The sequence below is a fragment of the Brachyistius frenatus genome, unplaced genomic scaffold, assembly GCF_029030835.1.
Source record: "Brachyistius frenatus isolate BFR_SWC_R1_liver_20210118 unplaced genomic scaffold, ASM2903083v1 Contig_208, whole genome shotgun sequence".
NCBI classification, from domain to species: domain Eukaryota; kingdom Metazoa; phylum Chordata; class Actinopteri; family Embiotocidae; genus Brachyistius; species Brachyistius frenatus.
In genome coordinates, this window is record NW_027210807.1 from 138483 (window position 1) to 156212 (window position 17730).

Genomic DNA, 17730 nt, shown 5'->3' on the forward strand with positions numbered 1-17730 from the left:
TTTCAGTTTATGTAAGTGAAAAAAAAAAATCATCATCACATACACAAAAAGAAGATTAAGGAAAACAAAAGTTTAGTCCAGATGGGTTTTTTCTGCTGTTGGAAAAAGGTTACTTTAGAATGGCATTAACGGCTCTGCAGGTAGAAGTGGCTGGAGATAATAATTAGGAATAGAAAACTCTGCTGAAAATGTTCTTTACAGTTCAGTTGCTTCACTCTTTCCTTCCCTGCCTTTATGTGTTTAGTGTCAATCAAAGATCGAGTTTTGACTTCAGCTTCATAATATAAAAACATCTTCAAATGGTCCTTATCAAAATCACAGCCTCTGTGTGTGTGTGTGTGTGTGTGTGTGTGTGTGTGTGTGTGTGTGTGTGTGTGTGTGTGTGTGTGTGTGTGTGTGTGTGTGTGTGTGTGTGTGTGTGTGTGTGTGTGTGTGTGTGTGTGTGTGTGTGTGATAGAGAGTGTGTGTGTTTTTGTGTATTTATTGAAGTTGATTGAGTAATTGCTGCCCATGAGTACTCTCTCCTCCATCTGTCTCACTCTTCACAGTGGCTGATTAACAGTATTTGTTTCAAAATCCTTCTCAAGCAGCTGATTATCCCATCAGCCAAACCTCATTCAACATTTGTTATGATACTGCGCTGCTGACAGTGATGCTGCGCTGGAGACGGTCATGGTGTTTTTGGGTTGTCTATACGTCTGTCCGAACGCCGAGAGGGAATTTATTCAAATTTTGATACGAGTATGAGCCGATTCGATTTTGGTGGTCCGTGGTCAAAGGTCACTGTTTTCTTCACGTCCTTGTAATAAATCAACAGCTCAGGAACACCTTGAGGAATTTTCTTGAAATTTGGCTTAAAGCTTTATCTGTACTCAAGGATGAACTTATTTGATTTTGGTGGTCAAAGGTTACTGTTACACATGTTACAGGACTCAAGAACTCAATGCTTATTTTGAAAAAACTTCATTCAATTGCCTAATAAGATAAAATAATGATGATGAAATAATGGCATTTTGCATCGAAAAGGTCAAAAGTCAACTCCACTGTGACATCATAATGTCCTGGATAAACAGCCATAATTCAAAACCATATCTCAGGAACAGAAGGGGAGATCCTGACCATTTGAATCGGCGACACTAATCTTGGATGTTCACCTTGAAACTGTGCAGATTGTATAGCTCTTCTGTGCTTTTGGGTTGAAGATGCGTGTGAAGAATTTCATGTTTTACAATTTGTAGTTTATTTGCAGCAACATTCTTATTTGAAGCATAGTCTACTGTTAATTAGTCAAGCACGCAAACATATTTATGGATTTCTTCAGCCTCAACTACATAAATGAGACTGGACAGATATGGAGGAACTGCAAATTGACCGGTTGGCAGAGGAATACAACCACAAGGCGTTGATTCTAGTTTAGTTTTTCAAAATGCTAACCATTATTTTCTTTCAATTCTCTATCACGTGCTCAGCCAATTATTTGCTGCCTAATTTGTTACTTGTTTTGGGGAAACCTTCAAACAGTCCCAGTTGTGACAGATTTTCCAGTTTATGCCTCCGTACTGTACCAATGTTTGAGTCACCAAACTTTTTTAGACAATTCAAAATCACAAAATCTCTTCGAGGTCTTCTTACTGGATATTTTTGGGGGGGCTTTTGTTGTTTCCCAGTCTTTATCAGCACAAACAGTTTTCAAAGTGTCTATGTTCAAACATTTGTTGAACACTTTTAGATCTTTTCCTCCACGTTAATTAAAAAGTTCAACAGTTTAAAAAAACGTGTTTGCATGATTGCTTTTAATGCATCAGGTAAACTGTTAAATTTGGTAGCTTCATTCCCAATAGTTATAAAGAAAGAATGTATGCTGGGAAATGCTAGTGTGGTTGTCCAATGACATCACTCCCTGTCATTTGTGATATGTCATGTGTGTGGCATTTGGGGCGAGGGGAGTGGCCAAAGAAAAATATCTGCATCAAGGCCAGTTGCTATTATATTATGCTGCTTTGTTTTCTTCATCATAAAATGTTGATGAGTGAGCCATGTTGTGGAGGGTCATATCAAATGAGCATGAGTATGTGACATCTATTTAATATATATTTTATAAAATTTACGGAAGTCCAAACAGCTCGTCCCAAACGTTACAGTTGCTAAATAGTCTACGGTTTTGCAGTATTTATAAAGACACCTGATTTATAATAAAACAAAACAAAACAAAATTAAAATGGAAAGCTGTATTTATACAACATGGGGACTTTAGAATCTGTGTCTCGCACATGGAAACTCAGTTTTGTGTGTATTCATGGCCAAAAAAATCTGATTCTGGAGGAGAAATGTAGCTGGGAAATCATGTCATTTATAATTTATATGACTATAACCAGTTGTCTGCAGTCAGACCCAAAGAGTTTCCTCTGGGTGTTTTCAAGCTGACGGGCGGCGTCCTGCATCAACCCAACAAACCCCCGCTTTTTTCTTTCCTTTGTTCTTCTGGTTTGAGACAAGTCAGTCTGCTCTCTGAATAATAAAGTGTGTCAAACCGCCGCTGAATTTCACATGTCAGGATGGTTAAAATCCTCCCCCCTCGCCGTGTAGTGTGCGAGCTTTCCCTCCACTGGGAACTTGTCTTTTTCAAAATGGACAGCAATGCGAGCAGCGGTTCTACGTCGGGAAAGTCAGTCAGATTGTTGGAGCTTAACCTCTCAGCCTCTGGAGGAAACAAGACAGAGAAACCGTGCCGGAACACTTCAAGACACGAGTAGACGACTGATAATTAAACCCGTACCAAAATGCAACCGACCTGAGCAGACCTTCACGGAGAACACAAACACCGGTGGCAGCATGATGCGCTGTCAGTCAAATTTACATTCAAAAAGTTCTACTTCCTCCAGCAGCAATAATAAAATCCATCAGCAATGTTTTTCTCAACTCTGTTGACTAAAAGAGGACCAAACAGCTTATGTGCCTGCAGGTTTTCCACTTCCCTGTACTCGTTTTCCTTTCATTTGTTCCTCATGTTGACAACAAACACATCCATTTTTCTCTTCACTTCAAAATTCATTGTCTCTCAAAACAGCATTTTCTCGCACAGTGATTGTGATGTATCGTGTAGTCAGAGATAAAAATGGGTCAATTTTGGTATTGGACATATCAACCCGTGCAGGATAACGAGACCCGACCCGATTGAACTGAGTGGATTTGGACTCTGATACAGCTCAGGTGTCTGTTTCTCAGAACTGAGTGAACCTGTGAAAACATCTTTCGTTGGTATTGATTTGAGCTTCACTTAGAGGGATAATTGTTTCCATTTCTGATTTCAATTATCATGTGCCAGAACGCGTGTTGCGTTATTTTGATGTTTGGTAACTTTGAGCGACTGTTGCCAACAGTCAAAACTGCACCACCCACTTTGGGGGCCACTGCTTTATTTAGTGCAAGATCTAGGAGATGAGAAAAAAAAAGAGGAGTTTTATTAAAAATCTAATATTTTTTGCTTTCTATGAAGAGAATTGAGACTCATGACCGAGGACCCTTTCATGTTTTATGTTACACTTCATTAGTTTGCTTTGAAATATACATTTTCAACAGATTGTAATGAGTCCTAGCCTTAACCGGGACTGTTGTATCGTCTGCGTTAGTCATGAACCTTCTCGTGAGACTCCACTCGTTATTGTCTTTCGTATTTTTAGGAGCGCCTATGTTTTTTTGTTGCGTTCCAGACAATTTTTGGTTGTTGACCTTGTTGGTCCACAGCGTAAGATATATTAGTTTCACAAATTATGATGTACTTACATTTTGCCTGGCCTAATCTTTTCTATTGGTGTGCTTCCACATGACCTGACTGTCCAACGAAAGCGTCTCAGTCAGACAGATATGCTACCTTAGGTTTAGTTATGAAAACCACATGGTAAAGTTTAGGAACAAATATTTCAGTTAGAATCAGAATCAGCTTTTTTTGGCCAGGTACGTTTACACGTACAAGGAATTTGACTCTGGATGTGACTTGCTCCCTCAATGTACAAAAACAGACATAAATAGACATATTAAACATACAAATACATTAAAAAAAAAAACATATATGCATCGATATACCTAAACTAAGGTGCAATTGCGCCTACTGCAATTGAGTATCGTGTGACACGATCACAGTTAAGTTAGGTTTAGGTACCAAAAGTACTTGGTAAGATTTAAGTTTACTAACTTGTGTTACTTAAAATTCATCCAAGCTGATTTTTGCTTTCTCACAGTCTCGACCAGCGCTCTCCCAGGGGACAGTGCTCTATCTGATGCATCCAACCCCCCCTACCTCCTCGCCACTGTCACTCTTTCTACTTCTTCACATGACGTCCTTCTTCTCCAACCCAATTTCAAATGTAGGCATCTCCCAATTTTATCTCATGTCATTGTGAAACTAATATGTTTTGTTCTGTGGAGCAACGTAGTTGACGCTACGTTGCGCTGTGTTGCGCTGACCTCCTTCTTGAATAAGTATGAGGGATCTGCTCCCCAAGCCGGAGCTCTTAGCGGAAAATTTAATCAGTCAGCAGTTAAAAGAATAATGTGATGAAAATAACAGTCAACCCTGTAAACTATACACAAATATACTGTATAACCATCATTTTCAATGAATTATTAATCATATTTTGATGAAGACATTAAGAACATTTAAGATAAAGACCCCAAAACATGCCTGACAACATGATATCATGAATAGATGGTTATTTAAGGTTTCTTTACAACGTGGATCAGGATCCCGACTCTAACTGGAAGCTGAGGATGCTGGGAGAAGAAGTTTCCTCCTGATGAACGTCTCCCCGGGCTCTGGCGCACAACAACAATCTCTCTCCTCATGTCTTCATTTTCTTCACGGCAGCACGTCGTTGCGTCCGTTGCCTTCGGCTCTGCACTGAATACATGGACATGGAACATGTAATTTTTTTAAAGAGCTTCACACAAACAAACTCATCTGCTAATGAAGGACAACAGATCTGATTGCCTCACTGGAAGGCAAATTAAATTACAGAGACGCTGGGCTGAGTGGGCGGACCGACATGAAAACTCTTCTGTGTTTACACGAGGAGTGGAGTCAACGTTCATTAAAACTCAGAGAGCTGGATCAGAGGAACAAATCACGTTCAATTGGCCTGGAGGAGGTTTACAGGCTTACAGGGATGTACAGAAAGTGTAGAGGATTTAGTTGGTGATATATAATGAGTATAGATGCGGACATGTCTCCCTCTACAGACGGATGGAGAGGTTGTTAAAGGGCACAACTGTTATGAATTATTTATGGTCTGGTGAAAAAAGGCAACTCCTACTTCCTCTTAATGGAAACACAGCACTTTTTACTGTGCATGTCAAGATTTCCAACCCTAAAACTCTCTGTAGGACCCTTTGACCTGTATAATTCGTACTTGTTTCAGAAAAAAGTATCTTTGGTAAATAGTTGTAGATGTCACAGGCGGCAAATTTATTTATTTGAAGACCTAAAACAGATTACGACAATTCAAACAATGTAGTTTCAATGTTGCATTCCCAGTACAGTTACAATACAGGTTCCATTACTTCTGCAAGGTGTTTGAAGCAGCCCTGTCCCCCCCAAAAAAATTACATTTACATTTTGGAAAATATGCAGATTGGATCAAGTTTTCTATTTCCATGATGAATAATTGTTGTTGATTAAAAAAAAGTGATCTTTCATGGTGACCAGTCTAAGGCACACCTGTGCAAGAGTGAAGCTGTTTAATCAGCATTTTCATGTGCCACACCTGTCAGGTTGATTGATGATCTTGGCATTGGTGAAATGCTCACTAACACATTTGTGAACAAAATTGAAGAGAAATAATCTTTTTGTCTGCATAAAAGCAGTTTCGTTGAACAGCAGGAAAACACATTCATTTCTGAATGAAGCTGTAGATATTTTGTCAGCTGATAAATGCTGAGGTCATTTCCGGTCCGTGCAGAACAGCAATGTGCGATTTGAAACAACACTACTCTTACAAAATTCCTGCACTACACAAGTAAGAGTCCTAACATGGAGGAGTATTTGTTAGTGGAAGCAGGGAAGTATGCCATTTGAAACACAGCTCTTTTACTTCAACCCTTGGAAAAAGTGTGGGACAGAAGGCAGTGAAATTTGATGTAAATGTTCACGGTCCAGTCACGATAACCATCAGCCTCGCCTGTGCTTTATGTTTAGTTTAGTGTGTTGCATGCTAACACAATTAACTAAGATGGTGAACACTGGCAACAATATACCTGCTAAACAGCAGCATATTAGCATTTACTGTGAATAAGCCTTCTATTTCTGGCACCTACTGTAGCTCATTGCACCACTGTGTCTAAGTACAGCCTAATAGAGCTTCTAGCATAGGCACTACATATTTACTGAAATATGATAATAACGTTTATTTACGGAGAAGTTTTCAAAAACCCACAAGGCAACAATTTCTAATCAACAACATTTAAAATAAAATGGAGGACTAAAATGTAATGAAAAGACAAATAAACAAGTACCGGTTGTATGCATGAAGAGGTCCCAAGTTTATGAATAAATAATTTTGTAAGGTGTTATGACCCCCGGTATACATGCTCTACAAGTCTAGTTCCCTAATTGCAAACTGCAACCAACACCAGGAGGAGCAGGAAGTTTTCTTCACCTGAAAACTCACCTCTGCGTTTCACAGTACTTTCTCAGGAGGATTTTAAATATCTATAGGCTCTCAGATTATTAAAAAACAGGTTTATAGTCCTCTTTAATATTTCAAGGAGCTGCAGCTTTGCAATATTAATGAGACAATTTCTGGCTTGTTTTTGCTTTGGAAGTGAAATAAATAGAAACGGAGCTCATTGTTTCTCATCACTAGCTGCAATTCATCATACGGCAATTATGTATGAAACAAGGCCGCCTGCTTTCCAGTTTACTCCCAGCTGTGGTGTTTATCAGGGAAATAGCAGATAACACTCTCACACACACACACACACACACACACACACACACACACACACACACACACACACACACACACACACACACACACACACACACACACACACACACACACACACAAACACAAGCACAGGCTGATTACTAAAGGCTGTTTGCACCATTGTAGAGCAGTAATATGATTCAAACTGATGTGTAACTAACAACACGGTGGGTCTCGTTTCTGGAGTCTCTGTCCCTGATTTAATTTCTTTGTAATGGTTTTTCTCCTTTAAGGGCTTCTCCAACTTCTCCTCTCATCAGAGTCTCTGATGATATCTAGCTCTTTTATCTTTCTTTTGCTGCTTCTTTGTGGATTTTGAAATTAGTCAAGCTTGTGTTAATTAGCTGTAGACAGTAATGCTGTGATATTAACACTGGCTGCTGATGACTCCTTTTAACTTTAGAAAGAGATAAATTATTATTCCAGCTTGTGTTTACATCTTTATTAAAATCATCATTACTGAACGGCTTCTGTATATTGTCTCAACGTACCCAGGATATCTTTTACTCATCATCTGGCTTAACTAAGACTAACAAACGTTATCCTGATAAACAATCAAACGTAGGTTGTTATCAACTTGTAAATCAATGCAGGTTTTCCCAATCTGGCTACAGTGTATACACATTCACAAAAGTGAGCGGGGTTTGCTCCATATCACATATGACAAACATGGACAAGTGTACTGGTAGCAGAGCGGCATACTGTACCTGTACATACTGAAAAGCAAACTATAATGTTAGACAAATATGGAGAAGTTGAACACATAATCCAGGATCAAAGCAACACAGTTGCAGCTGCCAAATGCAGGAAGTACAGCTGGCAAAAAAAACAAAAAAACAAAACACTGTGTGAATGCATAAGTTAATAGGCTTATAATATCACTGTCCTATCACAGTGCACAAGTACATCTGGCTCTAATTATATTTGTGTTCTCCATTTAATTAATGTGCTGCTTATATTATTATGGTGTCTTTGATTTAAAAAAAAAAAAAAAAAAATTCCCAGCAAAAACCGAAAGTTTGTAAGTGAGTAATTAAACATTAATGCAATTTAAACTTTTCCAAAAATTCCGAACTGAAACTGAAATAAATCTGTTGCTAAAAAAATTGTAGCTCAGCAATGTTTAATCTATTTCAGTGATGGCAGTGTCAGGCAGCTTCATCATTTTAGCCATCTGGATAGCTTTGTGCTCTTAACTGTTAAATCTGCATCATGCTAATAGCTCTCTGAACACAATACATTAAAAAGACAACAATTATTTTATTTCTAAATAGTGTAATATACTTTTTTATATATACTTTTTATATTTCTTATTGTGATATGGACAAAGAAACAGTTAACTTCCTAACATAATCATTTACATTGAATCTATTGCACCACACAATGGCCATTTATTGAGATAGCTTTAAAACAATTTTCAAGCTTATTCCCAAACGATTCACTCTGGATAAGGACATGCTGTTATATTAAAAATCCACCTAAGGCCATACAATAAATCGCCTTCAAAAACATGAAGTAGCACCAGTCTGGAATATGACAGGAAGGTATAGGCCACTGATTTCCAGGAATTTTGATTGAATTAACATTTGTTTTTGGTGGAAAAATAAATATTGTTCGTGTGGCTGTCAAACATTTCATGTCAGATTTTCGGCTAAGCTTTAGCAGACATTTTGCTCATATTGCTTGTGGATTGCTTGATATAATTAGAAAGACAAGACTGTCCAGTTTAAGATGATAACAAACATGCTGCTAGATCACAAGGGAAAACTTGTACAATAATAACACGTTAGTTTTATCAAAAATAGAAATTAAAACCATTTGTTTGCTACTCTGGAATATTTTACACCACCCCTTTTTTTTTTTCTGAAACATCAATTTTGTAACTTTCCCAAAATTATATTTTAATGATAGATGTGGCCCATCCTTGACACCAGGACAGGAGTGGTCTCCACTTTTTAATCCAGTGGTTTGTCAACCACTGCGTCCACCTAGTCTTAATGCTTACTGTGTTTCAGTTTGTAATCACATTTTGTCGCCTTCTCAGTTTACTGTGTTTTCAATGCATCTCTGATTGTTTCCTGTATTTATCCTGAGCTGTGTTATCAGCCTAAACACCTGGCTGTGAATTAAAACCACTCTTCCACTGGGGAAAGGAGAAAGCGATGCGTGACAGGTGCTGAGTTCTGGTCCTCTTCCTGTAATTGATCCCATTGGGCCGGCAGGCTTTAGCAAGAACCAATCAGAGCGCAGGTTTAAACTCTGCGGCCGCAGCTGCTGGTGTGAAGTCGACAGCGGGAGACAGGAAGTCTTTGAAGATGACCAGGCTCATCACAGCGGCACTAATTAACGCTGCAATCGCTGAGTTTAGTCGTGCCGAAGGTAAGATCGCCCTATGACGTCCTGTCATTTTGAATTTCATACTGTTTGTACTGTTTTGCCAAAATACATTCAGGATTTAAAGAGAAATGTTATTTGTTAGTTAGTAAATTTAGTTTCTCCCCAATTCTGATCTTTTTGATATATTATGTCTTTTTTATTGAGCCTTTATTTAACAAGGTAAAACACCAATAGAGATAGAAATCTCTTTTTCAGTAGGAGAAGGCAAGAAGGCACTAAACTAAGCTATCTGGCGTAACAAACAGACATGAGAGGGGTATCAATCTTCTGTCTGCCAAAAACTGAAAATATCAAAACTGATCATTTAAATTTGATTTCCTTATTTCTCCTCTTGATGCCGAAAGCCCTGGGCTATTTTTTTTTTTGTTAATTATTATTTCCACCAGAAAAACCATCTCCAAATTTAGTCAGTACTCATTCAATAACTTTAAAATGGAAAAATTAGGTAATTCGAGTTAAATATGTAACAAACACTGGAGAATTTATAATACAGTGAGTCTCCTTTAAAAGTGAAGTTCAGAGAGTCAGTAAACATTGAGCCACAGGTGATTCCTGGGGGAGTCAAGGAGGTTAAAACTGCTGTTCAGCTTTTTTTTTAAATAGAAATGGAGGAACTGATAGTGGTCAACATTTAATTTCTAACATTTAAACACAATGATTACAGCTTGTGGAGTAAGGCTGTAATTTGCCATTGCAAAGGTGTGATAGAGTCGCAGCGGAGACCGGAACTCATTTGCAGCCCGCTGCATCGGCAGAGTCTGACTTTACCTGTTTCCCTGAGTGTTGGTATGCTGAAGCTTCCCGTGTGGTTGAAGACCTGCAGAGGTACTTTGCATCTACTTTCAGTCACACTGGGAGAAAATGACAGAGGAGCGAATCACAGTCTGCTCAATCAGACAGAAATCCAATTCTCCTTGGAGAGAAGGGCAGCTGTTTACTTCGAATGTGAACAAGGCACAATGCAAATTCATAGACTAAATATCCTCTGTATGTTGTTTTACTTTTTAAAACATGAAAGAGTACAGCCGCTTGTTTTTCACCCTGTTGTCTGAGCAGGTAGAAACTCTCAGGGTCAGTTTTACTAAAAGCTCCCTGTGAACTTCAGGAGGTAGTCTGAAGGCATGAAGTGAAGGAAAAGGACTTAAAGGAATACACTTTTTACTTGACTATAATTTAAACAGTGTTTGTTGTTTTATATTTGAGGACTGCGTACATGTGTTCACACCATAAGATATTCTCCTTGAATGGAGAGTAATGGTTTTTACAGAGTGTTGTGTGATGGGTTGTTTGCAGCTTTATATTAGAGCGAGGATAGACAGATCCATGGTTGATTTTTAACTATTAAAAAGACATGTAAAACACCACATCTCTTTACACGTCATTGAATCTGCACCATGCAGGATAAGTCATGCTGCTTTAGCTGCTAGGAGTCTCTATCTGTTCTATAACTATTGAAACAGACAGCCATCACTGAATTACTTTTGACACTGAAGAAAATGTCTCACTGCGATAACATGTAACATGTAAAGTTATAAAATGGCGTGCCTTTGTATGGCCATTTGGACATCTGAAACTGTGCCTTTACTGGTCGTATTATGTGTCTGATGTACAAAAAACAAACAAGTTCTTCCTGTGTGTTCAGACACAATTTTTCGCCTTGCCTTATTCGCGCGACTGCGGCCGGTCAAGTTAAATATTGTCAACTCGAGCGGATGCAAATTTGCGTCCAATCACGTCGCCCGGTGGGAATTCGCAGACATTCGCATCTTTAAATTAACTTTGTATGTAATTGTTCTGCGGAAGAAGCTTGCTTGGCGTTTGGTTTGAACACACTATTAATATGCTCACACAAGCAGAACACACCACTGTGATGTGCGTGGAGCAGTTTGGGTTGTTTGGTACTGAATGTTTTCCCTCAGACGGGTCAGAATATTGCAGCAGGACTCAGCATTGACAGTCTGACCCAGATGAAGAATTCAAGGTACCCAACCCCGCAAACATCAACCAAAACCCGTCCTGTTGAACTGCTCTCTACTCATGTCCATCATGAAAATGCAAACAGACCAAACTGGCATGGGAGGAAGGGAAACTGTCTGCTGACATCACTGAAGAGCAACGTAAACTCACCGAGGCAGACCTCATTATCTTTCAGTTCCCCATGTACTGGTTCACTGTTCCTGCAATCATGAAGGGTTGGATTTTTGATACGCAGCGAGAGTGTTCAGTGTTGGCTCTTCTTCCTGTAAAGATGTTTCACGTTCGCTCTGACACAGATCTGAAAAGTTTCAAACACTCTCACCTCCATGTTTAATCAGCTATGAGTGGAGAGTTTAGGGACGGTCTGTGTGTTGATGCTGTTTCAGTGTGATGTATGGTCCTCAGTGTAATCCAGCTCGTCCTTGTCTGACTCCTCCGGCTCTTTTAGGATTCCAGCTGCAGTCAGACAGGACGGACATGAATAATTCAGAGGTGAGCGGCTCAGAGGTGCCACCACTGTTGCTGCTTCGTCTTCTTCTAGTGAGTCTTCACCTGGAGCAATTACAGGAAGGCTTCTTCCCCACAGCGGAGACAAAAATGAAGTGTCCCCAAGTTTTGTGTTTTTAATCCCAGAGCCTTCAGGAGGACATGTCCATAATGTGAGATATTTACTCTATACGTAGAGTGGAGTTAATATCAAACTGAGGCGCAGTTAAGCATCAAAAGCAGTTCAGCAGAAGAGTAAATTAAACATCCTCTGCTGTTAATGTATGACACTGTCCTGGTGTGGACCAGTCCTAATTTCACAATTTTGTGAATATGGGTCAGGCCCCCCTCCATAGGGAATCGTTTGCAGTTATTCCATCCCACTGGGCGTTGACCTCAGGTTCATTTTAACCAATCAGCATGCACCCATACCTGACGACCGCTGCAACTACCTCCCTTGTCCACCAAAGTGTTTTTTCCTGAGTACAGCATATTTATAAAGATTTTGTAATGAACTCCATCAGCATGTCAAGGTGCTGATCGTTTATTTTGTGCGCTGAACATTCAGTGACTTTTTTCCTGTCAGCGAAGGTTAACAGGTTATCATCGCGCTCGTCACTGTTACCAGCCGTCCAATCACAGTGAAGGACCTGGTTATTGGCTGACACTGGTCGAGTTAGCAGACTGTATTCACACTGTATTCTTGACTGTTGAGTGCTCACTCAGTAATTCTAGTGATCATCTCTATCTTCCTTATTGTCAACAATTCCATAAACAGATCGAAACCAGTGAGCCACACTGATGCACTGCACCATGAACACACACTTTGTAGTTTATTTGAAATCAGTCCCAAATACAACATCTTGCTGCCACAAACACTCACAAACAATGAATGTGGAATAATTTCCCGTGAAATATATTGCCCAACAAAGGCATCTTTTTCTCCCAAACGTTTTACAAAAGCTTCGGTGCCCAACTGTTTTAGGCAATGACTGAGATTTATTTGGCAAATTACCCTTAAAATCACGGGTTGTTTGTCATACAATTTAACGTACCTCACACATACAATCATTACCAAACGTTTATCAAGAATTGTCTTCTTCAGGTGTTTCTCATACCTCAGTCTTAGATAACACTAACAGATTAAACCATACATTAGAACCATATTTATAACCGTTCCACGGTGTATAACTAACGATAACAAAGATTCATTTTGTCTTTTTAGAAATTTACAATCATATCTGGAAGTCAGAAATGGGTGTTTTTGAAATTCACGAATATTTCTTAATGTCAACTGATTTATTTCATGTTCTAGCCCAAATAAGTCAGCACAGTAATAACTAATCAGTTACACACTCGTGGTTACTGTGATATGGTTATTCCAGTGTGTATGGCTCCATGTGGATGTACGACTGAGGATTTCCAGTACTTTCGAGGGAGTTTAGAAGTGATTCTGATTCGGGACAAACAAAAAATGTATAAAGCGTCCCTCTGCTTTTAGAAGTTGTTGCACCTCCTTCCTTTTCTTCAGCTGTGGCCACAGCAGCTGAACAACAACAGGCACACATACAATCACTTACTGTATATGAGAGTCTCTTCTCTTGGGACCACTAATTGGACGAATGTTGTACAGCCATTGTTTGAACTTTTGTCCCAGGTGCTGCGGCGTGACGTTTCTATGACAGGAAGCTAACAAAAACAGGCTTCTTTGTGATCAGGTCTATATTTATTCAGTGTAAAAGGGATGCAATCATGAATTGTACCGGTTTCAATTCCCCCAACAAAACCCCAAATGCTCCACAGCAGTGTACCAGCTGTAATGCATACTGAGACAAATCCGGTTGGCTGCTGCCTCAGTGGGCCAGCGAACAGTCCAAAAAAATCCATTCAATTTTCACCAGCGCTCTTTGTGTTTCTGTCATACATGTGTATGACATTTAGTAGGGGCAGTTGTCCTGTTGCAATTTAATGACAGTTCAAAATAATCCACCCTGTGATTCGGATTCACTCCAAAATGAGTTCTTCTATGACCCATGTGTTACTGTTATGCCCCCTGACTTAATTATGCCTCTTGTTAGAAGAGAGCTGGGTGTTTGTGTTTCAGGTATGCCACACCCCTTCCTGCTGAAACACCCACATCTGAGAGTCCTCAGTTCATCAGTGGAGCTGCATATCAACCCCAGATCCTGTGATGCTCTTTCTCTTCTGATTTTCTCCTGGCACGCTGCTGCTGCTGCCGTACCTGGTGCATCGACAACAGAACTGTTGTTTTTGGTGAACTTGTTACAGGGGTTCTCTGCCAATTATTTTAGTACTTCCTGTTTTCTCCTGTTTTGTGGCTAGGTAGAGCTCAGGATTGTTTTTCTGTTTATTTACATAGGCCAGCTGAACTTTTCTTTTCAAGTCAGAATGGGGGGTTTTGTTCATTGTTTTGGCCTTAGAGACCCTGACGTCATTGCTTCCCAGGTAGTTGGTTTTTGTTGTTGTTTACTTTTATGCTGTGAATACATGTCATTGATTGCAGCTGCCTTATCTCGTTCATTTTTGTCAACCCTTTTGCCAGTTTTTGTATCACCTATTATGTTACTTCCTTTGTATCACCAAACTCCAACTGGTTGTTTTTTCCATTATACTGCTAAAAATCAAACAAACAAACTGCATCTAAAATGTAACCTTCTTGGTGGAGGTAACAATCCTTTTCATGATGTTTTACTTTGTGACACCAGAAGAAAATTAATAAAGGGAAGTAGTTGGAGGAATAACAGTGAATAGAGTGTGTAATTGACAATGAAAGTAATTAATTAGAAGGTGTGTGATATAGTCCTGGTTCTTTAGCAATGCAAGGTATGAATATAAGGGTCAAAACATTTTTTTTTAACTTATTTAGTCAGAAAAGCTTGTTTTTAAAAGTGACTAAAACGCTCTTTTAAACTTTGCAGGCCTTTGTGCTTGAACATTTACAGTCTCTGTAGTGGCAATATTTCAGATCCTCATTTACTCTTGTTACTTTCTCCCTTTGTGTCTCCAACGTGTGTGGTTGTATAAATTTCCCATGCTGTCAGTGACTCCGCGTTCAGTTTGGATTCCAGAGCATCTGTTTTAATTGGATGGAGGACTGTGTGGGTTTTAATTCGGCGGTCTATGTCTATGTGTGGCTCGTTTCTTTAATGAAGCACAGCAGAGTTGCTCGAACCTTGACGCTCGCACACACCAGCTGGACGGAGCTGAACAGTTTTTAAATCAGAAATCTCAGAGTCATTTAATATGTATACTTTTCGTTTGTTGTTTATATTAGCCACTTGGTGGTGCATAATGATCTGATGCAGATTATTGTATGTAAGACTGCATTATTTAATTTTATTGTAAAGGTCTACAAAGAGTTCCTTGGATTTTATGGCTTGTTTTTTCCCCCCCCTAACATGCAGTATGAATAATGAGAGCCTACATACACAAGTGTGTGTCTGTCTAAACTACTGGCTGGCAAGGTCCAGTCATTAGCATAACAACAGAAACAGGATGTGTAGATTGTTGAGTGTAGATTGATGGGAATTCACCTTCAATAAATGGATCAACCAGTCGTATCCTCTTAGGTGAGCCTTAAAGGGGAAATCTGTAAGATGTTTATAATGTAAAACCTTAAAAATGCACTAAACCTATCCCCAGTATGTGTATAAATAGCAGTGTAGACATTTTGTCACAGATGTCTCAGTATTGGACCAAAGTTAGCATGCTTACCAAAATAGCACCTGTATTGTAATACCACTTTGGACCACAGGATGGTACAGTGAGTCACTGTAGCATAAAGTCTGTCCAACAGGAGAGACAGAAGAAGTGTATTCTAACTTCTAGTTATGATGAATGGAACTATAAATATGACAATGGTGGAAACTTTTGGGCAAAACAGAAGCTGAAAAAGAGTTAACAACCACAGAGATGCCTCTGAAAACTAAATGAATGATTTCAGGTTCTGACTTGTTACATTTAGTTTAAAACCGCATTTTCACTTTGTCTTGGTTTAATATTAAATTTAAAATAAAACAAAGTGTGAAAAAAGTGAAAGGGTTTGATTACATTCTGAAAATACAGTATCTGAATATCTTCTTGACAGCTGTCTTTGTCCTCTCAGACCAGCAGACACTGACTGTTTGTGAGGGATTTTCTCCTAATGCGTTTTATATCTGTCCTCCAGGTCTCCTGACAGCGGCGCTGAGGATAGACGCTCCCCAGAGAAAGACTGGTTCCCATCGTCCATCGCCCATCATCACTAAGCGGACCATCTGTTGCCGCAGCAGCGGCTGACGACCAATCATCAGCCGCCGTCAGAGCCGCAGGGCGAGGCGCTGGCACTTTGTGCTTCATGCTTAGGTGAACTGTGGAAACTGCTGCCTAAAGTTTTCCTTTCTTAGAAGAGAGTGACTCTGTTATATTATCCAGGACATTTAAGGAATGGATTACGGCGCGCTGCTGGGTGGATTTCTTTTGTTTGGCACAAAACTCTGTTTTGTTTTTACAGACCAAAGATGAACAGAGCCGTCGATGAGACACTTTTAGAGGGGTGGAGACTTTCAGAATGCCCTACCCACACACACACACACCATCATATCCTTGTAAAAAAAAAAATTGAACACATTGTAATATTATACAGTAAGTGACTTAAAATAAAATTGCATATGAGTTAATGATAAAACATGTATCTGAAAGAGGAGATATGAAACTGTTGATGTTTCTGTTGGGACAGTTCGGCTTGTTTGCTGAACATCTGTTTGGTGGAGAAGGTAACAGAAAATCCTTTCTGGCATTTTTATGACAAAAACATAAATCTCTGTGCACTTTTAGAGGCCACTTAAAGACACACTTTAAAAATGAGGGCAGGTAAAAGGGAAATACACTTGTACAGAAAGTGACTGTATGTAAGAGTTTCTACAGTTACACAAGCAGTTTATTTACTTCCAACAAAATGTATCATAAAATGTAATGTTAAATCTCTTTTGGGCCATTTGGGGTCCATTTAAACTTAAAATGGTCAGTTTTTGTTTTGTATATATATTCAGCTCTACATATTACTTGAACGCCAATGAACAAGACACTGATGATGATGATGATGCATGAAGAAAACAGCCGCAATATTAACCAACCACCTGATTTGATAAAGACATACATAGGATCAGATGTTTTAGGTAATCCAAATATTTTTGTTCCTCCCAGTGGACAGGTGACACTTCCACTCACACTACTTTTCAAAATACAATGTTAGTGTGAAAAATCAATAAAATATTTAAAAAAAATACCATAATAATAGTAATAATGACTATATCAGTATGCAGAGTTTTTACTCTTTATCATAAAAACTGCAGATTTCGAAAGGATTTCTGTCTCCTCTCCACCAGATTACATTATGCATTACATCAGATTCAACATTTTTCAGTGCCACATTTGAACTAAATGCAGTCAGCATGAAACAAGCATACCGAAACAACAAGCACCCATTTTTCACACCAGTTGCCAAGCTGCCATTTCTGTGTGGGGGGCGGTAGGAGGGGGGGGGGGGGGGCTAATACATAACATGTATTTTCAAGTTTAAAGTTCTATATTTAACAATTTTATATGTTGTATCTTTGTAGAAAACCTTATTTAACTCTTATGTTGCTCATCATCTTTGAACACCAGTGCTGTTCAAAGCTCGCTTATGTTTTCTGACAGTCGTACTGTTTCTCAGCAGGGACGGAGGAGGAGAATTTGATACCACTCTCTGATAAGTCCTCTTAAATAATTTACAAGTTTTAACTAAGTAATGATTATTGATTCATCTACAAAAGTTATTGACTATTAATACCTAAACCTTCTCCTAGTTAGTGAAACATCTGTTGGAGTGGTTATATCTACAGTTACA

General features: G+C 39.1%; 1 protein-coding gene across 1 annotated transcript in view; it reads left to right on the top strand.

The window, feature by feature from the left end:
- Nucleotides 1–17361, top strand: part of LOC138633110 (chemokine-like protein TAFA-5) — a 50541-nt gene extending 33180 nt beyond the window's left edge. Inside the window, exon 4 of the mRNA XM_069719151.1 lies at nucleotides 16030–17361. Within this exon, the coding sequence (XP_069575252.1) occupies nucleotides 16030–16038 (9 nt within the window). The 3' untranslated portion in view covers nucleotides 16039–17361. The remainder of the gene's footprint in view (nucleotides 1–16029) is intronic.
- Nucleotides 17362–17730: the final 369 nt, after the last annotated feature.